This window comes from Heterodontus francisci, chromosome 3, assembly GCF_036365525.1.
Source record: "Heterodontus francisci isolate sHetFra1 chromosome 3, sHetFra1.hap1, whole genome shotgun sequence".
Classification (NCBI taxonomy): Eukaryota; Metazoa; Chordata; class Chondrichthyes; order Heterodontiformes; family Heterodontidae; genus Heterodontus; species Heterodontus francisci.
The window spans coordinates 68,865,110-68,877,237 of record NC_090373.1 but is presented as its reverse complement, the minus strand read 5'-3'; the positions used below and the strand labels follow the sequence as shown (position 1 = coordinate 68,877,237).

General features: G+C 45.0%; 1 protein-coding gene across 4 annotated transcripts in view; it reads left to right on the top strand.

The window, feature by feature from the left end:
• The window catches only part of LOC137356957 (structural maintenance of chromosomes protein 6-like), a 204,418-nt gene that overhangs the window by 147,451 nt on the left and 44,839 nt on the right, over positions 1-12,128 (top strand). For all 4 annotated transcript variants that reach the window (XM_068022873.1, XM_068022867.1, XM_068022850.1 and 1 more), the window contains one exon: positions 11,365-11,566. In XM_068022873.1, coding sequence (XP_067878974.1) covers positions 11,365-11,566 — 202 coding nt within the window. The remainder of the gene's footprint in view (positions 1-11,364; positions 11,567-12,128) is intronic.

The window sequence follows — 12,128 nt, the reverse complement described above, 5'->3', positions numbered from 1 at the left end:
ATGGTGGGGACTAAATTGGATAGCCCAGAAAATGGGCATAGGATTGCGATGTGGAACTAACCTGCACCTATCGCTTCCAGTGCAGGCAGCACACCAACTTTGTGCTGCCCATTAATTAACAGGAGTGGCTGCACGCCTCAGCAGGTGGCCTAAAATTATGAGAGGCTCGCAAATATTTAAAGCTAGCTTGCATTACTTAAATCCAGCCTGCATCTCTTAAAGGCATGGTGCACTGTGACTGGGGCAGGTCGTGGAAGTCATTATGGAACTTTTTCTGAAATGATAAAAGATGCAATAATTGGTCAAGGAAGAGAGATGCGCTTTATCCACAGGGGCCAGGTGGCCCTCTAGAGAAACTCTCAGTGGGAGCAGATAGCTATGGCACTCAGTGCCAGGAATTCATACCCCTAGGATCTGGATGCAATGCTGCAAGAAGTTCAATGATCTCACACAAGTGGTCAAGGTCACTGAATGTATCTTCAAATTATATATGCGACAAACTGCACCACTAGCCTCGCACACTGTTCAATGCACCAGACCTACATCATTCACCTACCAACCATCTCTATCAATCAGGACTTAGAATCATAGAATGGTTACAGCACAGAAGGAGGCCAGCTGTCAGCAAGAGCATCTCACCTAGTCCCACTCCCATGCCTTTTCCCTATAGCCCTGCAAAATTTTTTTCTCTTCAGAAAATTGTCCAATTCCCTTTTGAAGGCCTCGATTAAATCTGCCTCCACCACCCTCTCAGGCAGTGCTACCTTCGATTATGGGCCACCTTATCCTGCAAAATAGAGGCAAGTGTGTCAGTGAGTGTGACATGCCTACCACAGTTGAATAGCTCACAGTGTGTGCAAGCTGAGCGATGTGAGTGTACATCTTGCACCAGTGCTAAGGATGCGAGGGTGAGGTGAAGCATATCAATGTGAGGTTTGAGTTGCAATTGACTTTGACTGTTGGTAGGCTAGGTAAGTGGGTGTGGTGCGTGGAGCAGTGTCTGTGGCTAGTGGCACAGTTGGTAGGATATGGTATGTGAAGATGCATTGACTGACCTTGACCACTCTTGTGAGGTTAGTAAACTTCTTTTGGCATTGCATCCAGATCCTTAGGACGACGCTGCTGGCATTCACCCCCACTGCCACCTGATCCCACTGCCTTCTCAGTACTTGTTTGAAAGGCCTTCTGGCCCCTTGAGGTAAGAGCATCTCTCTTCTCCTGTTCACCTCCTGAACTAAGGCCTCTAGCGCAGCATCCAGGAGCCTTGCGGCAAGCTCTCTTGCTGTTCTGCCATTTCTGTTGCTTCCTCTAGGTCTTCCACGTTTCTTCAAGCAGTTTCAGGCCCTGCTGCAGCCAGAATGCACCTCCCCTTTAAGAGGTGTAGCCTGGCTTTAAGTGGTGCGAGCCTCGCATGATTTTGGGCCCCCTGCTGAGGTGTACAGCTAGTCAGCAGCAGGTTCCGTGCTGGGCTACACACTACAATCATTATAATTAGCAGGCAGCACAAAGTTTGAATCCTGACTGCATCACTTTGTACAGGCACAAGGTAATCACACATCGCAGTTCCTGTGCCTAAATTCAGGGGCTGTGGAATTTAGCCCCATCTAGTGTTCACAGCACTTGATGACAGCTCTTTCTCACAAGTCAGTTCCGATCACTGAAGGGTTCAATTGACTTATACCCTCTATTGTTTCACTGAGTTCAGTTCAAATAATTATGTTGATTTCAAATTTATGTGTTCTCTTTATTAGTTTAAAGCCATGGTACCTGCTTCTAAACCTACCTTCTCACAAAATTATTTAGTCTTCAAATACCAGGGATTTAATGATCAGTGGTCTAGGAATTGTTTGCTGCTGTCCTCTGCATAATGATTTCTTGTAAATTCTCTATGAGTGGTAACTAAAATTGGATGACGTAAGCTTTTGAGGATTGTCAAAAGTCAAATGAGAAATAGAAATAGCTGAGGGAACTATTTTTTTGAAGGGAATCAAAAAGGAAGGGAGAGTATGAAAGAAGATTGACAGACAACATAAAGTGAAATGGCAGGAACATAAAGAGTAAAAGATAGTCAAAGAGGGCATGGACCTGCTTGAAGGAAATAGCAGAGATGGTTAATGATTTTTGGCTCAGACTTTGCAGAGGAAGGTGAAGCTGAACTGTAGGAATACCTGAAGCAGCTGTGGAGAGCTACTACTGGAGACTGATAGCAGGAATTTCCTCAGGGGTTCTCCCAAACAGCTGCCATAATTCCACTTGTATCATATTATGGGGGTAATTTTCAACTTTGGTTGGGGGAATCAAAACTGATGGTTGCATGTCAGCTGCCCATCTTATACCCTAGCTGATTTCCTTTCCAATGAAATCAATGGAAAAGGAAATTAAAAGGGTGTATGATGGGCAGTGGATCCAGGACTGCCAACTTTGGAGCAGGCTTGAAGGGCCAAATGGCCTACTCCTGCTCCTGTTTCTTGTGCTGTTATCCCCACTAAAGTTGAAAGTTACATCCTATATAAATATGATTCTTTCTTTTCTACAGTAGACTGGCAAGTCTTAACTGTAGGTAAATGTCTATGAGCCGATTTTGCGATGCCTCATTCACTGGAACCACATACTGGAAATTGAGGGACATGCTGGCCATAATTTACCAACCATTAATTTTAGCCATTAATGGGTCCAGGCAATATGGATTTGTACAATTACTTCTCTGGAGTCAATAATATGCACTGATAGCAGCAACTCTTAGAGAGGCATGGGCTAGTCTGGCACAAGCAACATGGATTTGTAAAGAGCAAGATATATTTGACTGTCATAATTGCATTTTTGAGGAAATCACAGAGATATAAGTAAAGGGGACATGGTGACTGTTTTATGTATTGATTTTGAAAAGCTTTTTAATAAAGTGGCTGTTATAGATTTTGGGTCTGTGTAGTTATTTTAATTTAATGACATCAGCCACTCCTTTGAGCAGATCCCGCAATCCTCACATGCGTCACTTGAACCTTAACAGCCCAATATCTATTTATTTGTTAGTGTAACCCCGGGGATGTAACAATTTTAACATATGAATTGGACAATATAGGGTGGAATTTCCACAAAGCACTCCTGGGGGAAAAGCTTGAATAAGGCCCCAAAACGGGCGTAAGGTTTGCGATGTGTAATTAATCAACTCACATTCATTCCGATGCAGGCAGTGTGCAAACTTTGTGCCGCCTGCTCATTTAAATGATATTAGTTTGCAGCCCAGTGCTAAACACGCTGCTGAATAGTGGCTCGCCTCAGCAGGGGGCCCAAGATCGTGCGAAGCTCGCACTACTTAAAGCTAGCTGTATTCTGGCTGCAAAGGGTACTGTAACTGTTTGTGGAAGAGAGCCTGAGCAGGATTAAGAGTGAAAATGACGCATAATGGCAGAGAGCGTGCTGCAAGGTTCTCTGACGCAACACTCGAGACTGTTGTGCAGGAGAACCATAGGGGACCTGGCGGTCCTCCAGACAGATACTCAGAAGGCAATGGGAGTGGAGAGCCATCACTATCAATGCCAGCAGTGTAGCCCTGAGGATCTGGGTGCAGTGCAGGAAGAAGTTTAATGACCTCACCTGAGTGGTCAAGGCCAGTGAATGCGTCTTCAAATGCCAAATCCTTACAAATGAACCACTAGCCTCACACACTGTTCAAATCACCACACCCCCTTCACTCACCTACCAAGATTCTCTACCAAGCCATGACTCATACTTCACATTCATAGTTTCACCTCACCCACACACACTTAGCACTGCTGAAAGCCTCAGACCCACTTCTCTCAGCTTGCACACACTACCAACTATTCAACTATGACATGCACATCATTCAAACACATCGCACCACACACACTGACACACCTCCCTCTCTCTAGCAGGTCAAGATCCCCCATAACTATAGACAGCAATGTTTAACCTGCAGGGGACAGGCACAGGTGCATGTTCTCACCCTGATGGAGGAGAGGGTGCACACCATCATTGGAGTGGTCATGACTGAGACCGTGACCAGTGGCAGGGCCGAAGCCATCAAAGGTGAGGATATCCTCACACCTAATCCTCCTTATCACATGTCACTTCTCCCATATCCCACAATCTCTTTTGGTTTACAAGCTACAGATGGTGTCAGCATACACCTCTTGCTTTCCCCCCACCTCCACCCCTCACTGCAATCCTACCCTTTGCCTTTCTCCTTTCAGGTAGCCAAGAAGTGCCACCTGGCCAGGCACTGGTTGGGGAATGTGAAATCCAAGGAGAACAAGAGACTGATGGTGATGAGACACCATCGCTCTCACAGATACTGGCACTCTGTATTCATTAAAGGGTAGCATATGGTAAGTGACTGGGCATCCGTGGCCTGCAGCCAGGGCAAGGGAAAGGGTGGCACAGGTGCCTGCTCACCGGAGGGTGGGTTTACACAAAGCACTGCTGCAGAGGACTCAGAAATCGATAAGGTGGTGTACAGAAAAGGGCTGATGGGTGTGCACAATGAAGTGCTTGGTGCACTGGCCAGGCCTGCCAGAAAGCCTGCTGTCACTGACAAGGAGCATGGAGGAACCCAGCACCATTTGGCACAAGGCTTTGCACAGAGCTTGGAGCCCATCCTTTTCAGCGTGGAAGTGGTGCCCAAGTCCATGAGGTGCAGTGTCTGATGGCCGATATCTGAGCTCCATTGCAGCACAAGCAGAAGCCACCTGACATCTGGGTGTTGCAGTGGATGCTCAGACTGAAGTCATGCTGCCATGGAGAATTGGACTGCTGCCATCATGCCTGTGAATACCAGTGTTCAAATGGTCTTGCAGGGTATCACAGCAGTCTGTAAATCTGTTCCTCCAACACATTACTAGGAATGCTGTGGCGCTGCCCGGGGGAGTGGCAGCGTCTCCGTGGATCAGGAACCTACTGTCCTCTGTCAGGATGACAGCATTCATCCTTGCACCAGTGCCACTCCATCAGTGCCCTTTCTGTTGCCTGTCAGCCAGCCAGCCCATGCTGAGGTGATGCTGTCCGAAACTGGGCCCTCAATTTCCAGAGATGCTTGAGGTCATCCTGCAAGACCATCCAGAGTCACCCCCAAGGAAAATTAGCAGCCTTCCACCAGCCATGTTGCAGCCACTGGGTTTTCACTGTGTAGGAGCATTAGGACAGGGAAAGGCACCCACAGAACAGGGACAAAGAGCATGTACAAGAGTGATAATTTGGCTTTTGTATGGAATATTGGATGGCTTGATTTATAAAGTTGGTATAGAGCGGTTGTTTTCTGGTGGCTTTTATTTCAGCACTGCAGCCAAGTGATGGTCAGTGGAAGAGGGTCATAGAGTTATACAGCACAGAAACAGGCCCTTTGGCCCATCGTGTCTGTGCCGGCCATCAAGCACCTAACTATTTTAATCCCATTTTCCAGCACTTGGCCCGTAGCCTTGTATGCTATGGCATTTCAAGTGCTCATCTAAATACTTCTTAAATGTTGTGAGGGTCTACCACCTCTTCAGGCAATGTGTTCCAGATTCCAATCACCATCTGGGTGAAAATATTTTTCCTCAAATCCACTCTAAACCTTCTGCCCCTTATATTAAATCTATGCCCCCTAGTTATTGACCCCTCCGCTAAGGGAAAAAGTTTCTTCCTAAGTAACCTATCAATGCCCCTCATAATTTTGTATTCCTCAATCATGTCCCCCCCCCTCAGCCTTCTCTGCTCTAAGGAAAACAACCCGAGCCTTTTCAGTCTCTCTTCATAGCTGAAATACTCCAGCCCAGGCAACATCCTTGTGAATCTCCTCTGCACCCTATCCAGTGCAATCACATCCTTCCTATAGTGTGGTGCCCAGAGCTGTACACTGTACTCCAGCTGTGGCCTAACTAGCATTTTATACAGCTGCATCATAACCTCCCTGCTCTTAAATTCTGTGCCTCGGCTAATAATGGCAAGTATCCCATATGACTTCCTAACCACCTTATCTACCTGTGCTGCTGCCTTCAGTGACCAAGGTCCCTCTGATCATCTGTACTTCCTAGGATCCTACCATCCATTGTGTATTCCCTTGCCTTGTTAGTCCTCCCAAAATGCATCACCTCACACTTCTCAGGATTAAATTCCATTTGCCACTGCTCTGCCCATCTTACTAGTCCATCTATATCATCCTGTAATTTAAGGCTTTCCTCCTCACTATTTACGACACCACCAATTTTCGTGTCATCTGCGAACTTACTGATCATACCTCCTATATTCACGTCTAAATCATTAATGTACACTAAAAACAGCAAGGGTCCCAGCATCGATCCCTGTGGTACACCACTGGTCACAGGCTTCCACTTGCAAAAACAACCCTCAACCATTACCCTCTGCCTCCTGCCACTAAGCCAATTTTGGATCCAATTTGCCAAATTGCCCTGGATCCCATGGGCTCTTACCCTTTTTAACCAATCTCCCATGCGGGACCTTATCAAAAGCCTTACTGAAGTCCATGTAGACTACATCAACTGCTTTACCCTCATCTACACATCTAGTCACCGCCTCGAAAAATTCAATCATGCTAGTTAGACACGATCTCCCCCTGAAAAAGCCATGCTGACTATCCCTGATTAATCCCTGCCTCTCCAAGTGGAGATTAATCCTGTCCCTCAGAATTTTTTCCAATAGTTTCCCAACCACTGATGTTAGACTCACCTGGCCTGTAATTACCTGGTTTATCCCTGCTACCCTTCTTGAATAATGGTACCACATTTGCTGTCCTCCAATCCTCTGATACCTCTCCTGTGGCCAGAGAGGATTTGAAAATTTGTGTCAGAGCCCCTGCTATCTCCTCCCCTTCCTCACATAACAGCCTGGGATACATCTCGTCTGGGCCTGGGGATTTATCCACTTTTAAGCCCGCTAAAACAGCTAATACTTCCTCCCTTTCAATGCTAATATGTTCAAGTATATCACAATCCCCCTCCCTGATCTCTACACCTACATCGTCCTTCTCCATAGTGAACACAGATGAAAAGTAATCATTTAAAACCTCACCTAGTCCTCTGGCCCCAGACACAGATTGCCACTTTGGTCCCTAATGGTCCCTACTCTTTCCTGGTTATCCTCCTGCCCTTAATATACTTATAAAACGCCTTAGGATTTTCCTTTATCTTGCCCGCCAGTGTTTTTTCATGTCCCCTCTTCGCTCTCCTAATTACTTTTTTATGTACCCCCCTACACTTTCTATACTCCTCCAGTTCCTTCGCTGTTTTCAGCGCTCTGAATCTGCCATAAGCCTCCTTTTTTTTCCTGATCCAATCCTCTATATCCCCTGACACCAGGGTTCCCTGGACTTGTTGGTCCTACCCTTCACCTTAACAGGTACATGTTGGCTCTGAACTCTCACTATTTCCTCTTTGAATGACTCCCACTAGTCTGATGCAGACTTTCCTACAAGTCGCTGCTCCCTGTCCACTTTGGCCAGATCCTGTTTTATCATATTGAAATCGGCCTTCCCCCAATTCAGTACCTTTATTTCCAGTCCATCTTTGTCCTTTTCCATAACTACTTTAAATCTTAGAGTTATGGTCACTATCCCCGAAATGCTGCCCCACTGACACTTCTACCACTTATCCCGCTTCATTCCCTAGGATTAGGTCCAGTACTGCCCCTTCTCTTGTAGGACTTTCTATGTACTGGCTCAAAAAGCTCTCCTGTATGCATTTTAAGAATTCCGCCCCCTTTAAGCCTTTTGCACTAAGACTATTCCAGTTGATATTGGGGAAGTTGCAATCCCCTACTATTATTACCCTATTATTTTTACACCTCTCTGAGATTTGCCTACATATCTGCACCTCTATCTCTCCCTGACTGTTTGGAGGCATGTAGTACACTCCCAGCCAAGTGATTGCCCCCTTTTTGCTTTTAAGTTCTACCCATATGGCCTCCTTTGAGGAACCTTCTAAGATATCATCCCTCCTTAACTGCAGTAATTGACTCCTTGATCAAAAGTGCAATGCCACCTCCTCTTTTACCCCCTCACCTGTCATGTCTGAAGATTCTATACCCTGGAATATTGAGCTGCCAGTCCTGCCCTTCCCTCAACCATGTCTCTGTGATAGCAATAATATCATAATCCCATGTGCTAATCGTCACCCTCAATCTTCCTTACTAGTAAGATTCCTTGCATTAAAATATATGCAATCCAGCCTTGCATTTTTCACTTGTGCCTTAACAGGTCTATATTACAGGGAAGGGAAGGTGTGGGACTCTTGTACAAAGGGGATTTGGGGCTATGTTCACTGGTCACATGAGGAGATCACAGACAACTCAGCCAGAAAGGGGGGAATGTGTTGGTTGCCTCCTCCTTATCCTTTTCCTCTTTCTTCTCCTCTTCCTCCTCCTCTTCCTTTTCTTGATCCTTCTCTTCTTCCTCACTTTTCCCCTCCTTCCTCACCTCACCTACTAGCTGTATCTCTGGTGGCAAGGACTGTTCCCTCATGGTGGAGAGGTTGTGCAGAATGCAAGAGACCATGACAAATTGTGACACATGCTCCGGCGAGTACTGCAGGGTTCCCCCACTGTGGCCCTGGCGGTGTAGCTGTTGCTTGAGCGCTCTATTGCCTCGCCTGGCCGCGTAGCTCTCATTATACATATGCTGTCCACCTGTGATTGGGTTGCAACCCAGAGTCATGAGCCAGGTGGTCAGTAGATCATTCTTGTTGCCCAACAGCCACCCTCTGGTTTGAAATAGTGGCTCAAATGCTGAGGGAACAGTGGACTGTTGCAGAATAAAGGCATCATGACTGCTGCCAGGATACTAGGCATTCATCTGCATGATGTTCTGAGCATGGCCGCACACCAACTTCACATTTAGGGATTGGAGCCTTTTGCGATTGTGGTACATCTTAGTATTTAAAAGTGGTGCCCGCAATGCCACCAGTGTGCAGTCATTGGCACCCTGCACTATGGGAAATCCGACTATCCTGGCAAAGCGACGTGGACACTCCACCTGCTTCTCTTTATTCAGAAAGAAGACAACGTACTTCCCTCTGCTGGCATAAAGAGCGTCAGTCTCCTCCCTGTTGCCGCACTGGACAGCAAACTGGGAGATGTTAGAGATGTCACCTGCTCTACCTGGAAGGATCCCAACGCAAACAACTTCATGGTCATGGTCACCTTCACAGTCACTGGCAGCACCATCCTCGCCCTTCTCTGAGGCTGCAGGTCTGCCAGCAGGAGATGGCTGATATCTGTGAACATCTCCTTGGTAAAATGGATACGATGCACATACTCTTTCTGGCTTAGATTGAGGTAAGAGAAATGCTCCCACAAGACCCTAACTGGACAATGCCTCCCACTGAGAGCCCTTATCTCCCTCCTCTCGCTCCCGCAGCTTGTCCTTTCTGTATTGCCTCTGCTCGTTCTCCCTTTTATGATACAGGCCTAGACTGCTACAGCATCCATGGCTAATAGCAAACAATCTGACCAGAACCCTTGAAGTCAAAGCCAAGATCACCTCCATATGCATCACCATTTCCTGCATAGGAACATAGGCGCAGGAGTAGGCCATTCAGCCCATCGAGCCTGCTCTGCCATTCATACGATCATGGCTGATCATCCACTTCAGTGCCTTTTTCCCAGACTCCACCAACTTTAAACAGCAGCAGACAACTCACAGCGTTCTGCAAACTCAGCAACAGCCAGTAGCAATAAGTCAGCAACTAACCTGAAAATAGTTGATGATTCTTTTAAATAGCACTAGTGAAGGTTCCGTCCTTCTGCTGAATGCAAGATCAACTGTTGTGTGTTTAAGAGACAGCGCTAGCTGGAACAGTGAGGTGGAAAATGGCAGCACTGATGTCAAATTAGTGTTACATGATGACTGACGTCACAATTTGTCTATTTTGCATGCTTCCAGCACAAATTCCTAATACCCACGTTAATGCCCTCACTTAAAATGGCGTTCAGTGCTTGTTGCACCAGAAGTGTCAGCCAGAAATTTTTGAAACGACAGGCGCTACGGAGCTGAATTTTATGGCCCATATTTCACATCATAATTTCAGTGGAAGATTGGCAAAATCCCAGGAGAAATGGCAGAGAAAACGTTTATACTGTTTCTCAGGGATTTCCACAGACTTCTCACCAAAGTTACACAGGAGATCAGGCGAGCCACTGCACAAATCCCAAACTGGTGTTGGCTTTTGCTTCTTCAGTTATTTCAGAAGGCAGACTGATGAACAGACTGGTATGAAGAGATCAATGACAAATCAAGAAGCATGTTTATTTTGCAGGATGCACAGGGCTGAATAAAGTAGTCATTGCATACTTTTTTAAACTGTTTACCACAAGATATCTTGCAACAACACAAAATAATAAAAATAAACTACACTTTCCTGAATAACAGACAAAATATTCCTTTTTATTGGTACTACTTGCTTTTGAGTCAGTTTCTAGGTGGGAATACCAACCTGCAATACCTTAATCAAAAAAAAAAATTCAGGTGCTGGAAATCTGATTAGTTGGACACAAAACCAGAAAATGCTGGGAAACATTTAACAGGCCAGGCAGCATCTGTGGAGAGAAAAAACAAGTTCATGTTTCAGGTTGATGGCCTTTCAGATGAAACGTCGATGATCTGAAAGGTTAATTCTGTTTCTTTCTCCACAGATGCTGCCTGACCTGTTGAGTGTTTTCTAGTATTTTCTATTTCTGCTGTTTCTTCATTTCCACCTCAGGCCCTGACTTGCCTTCCTGTAAGTTTTCTGAGAACTCATTGACCAATGAACATGTGTTCCCTCCCACGCAACCCCCACCACCCGCCTCTGGGAGTGATCCCTGCTGCTCTCAGAGGACTTCAGTCAACTTGACCAGATTAGATTCAAATGATCACTGAAATGTTAAACTAACTTTTGTTGCCTGAAGCAATGTCCGAAGCCAAATCCAAATATCCCAGCCATGCTGTCCTGTGAACATAACCCCTTTGAGGGCTCAGCTTCACTCAAAAGTAGCATTTTAACATATTACAGCGGAGTATTCCCCAAGGTACCAAGATCTGAAATGTGGTACGTGTAAGTGACTTAGAAAAATTAAGGCATATGATATGAAAAGGAACATAAACACATGGAAAGTGGGATGGCTCGGAGACAGAAAAGAAAGAATATAGATAATTGGAACTTTGATTGGCAGGAAATGGATCGTGGTGTGTTCAGATCTGTGCTGGGCCGTGTTTGTTTTTCATTTATGTAAATGATATGGATATAGATACAAGAGTAACAGACTTGACAGGAATTTGCTTAGTAATATGCGTTTAAGGTAATATTGACAAAAGAGTGATCTGTATTTAGAAATATTGAATCCTGTTGTTTATAATTTAAGCACATTGTTTTTATTTAGGTGCTTGCTTCCGACTGAAATATCCTGAATTTGCATTGGCAGTTGAAAATTGTTTGAACAAACTACTGCTTTCATTTTGCTGCGATAATTACAGAGATGAGCGGGTGCTCCAGACTTTGATGTCTCAATGTTTCAGTTCAGGAAGACGACCCCAAATTAATGTGTGTGAGTTTGCAAGTCAGGTATACAATGTAAAAGACAGGTATGTTTCCAGATTCTTAATTCTTAAATATCTGACCTTTTCATTGAAGCATTTTTGCACAAAAATTTGTGAAATAAACCATTAGGTAAACAATATTAATTCAATATACTGTTAAGGTATCTGTATAATTATTTGTATGAACTTGTCCACTTTGTCAGCAGGAGTTAAAAAAAAAAGTTGGCACTGTGCTTGTGTATGTGACATTATGGTACTGCATTGTACACTGGGTGTTCCTACTCACAAGTGAGTAGCAGTTGAGTCACTGGTGTAATAGTTCAGTAAAAAAAACATGGTGCATTGCTCATGATTCCAAGGAACACCATCAAAATCTTTTAAACTGTTATTCACCTTGATGACCTACATGAGAAAAGCTTTATGCTCTGTGGTACTCATGGTGACACTAATAAGTAAAGTCAGTTAGGTGATACTATACAAGTTTATGGAAAGCTTTATAGCAGGGCTATGTCAAAATGACGACTGCTAGTCTGGCTCTGATCTTTGATATAGTGGCTCTTTGCTCTGTTAGATTCATTGTTTTTTAAGCTTTAGTAGAGACTGATTA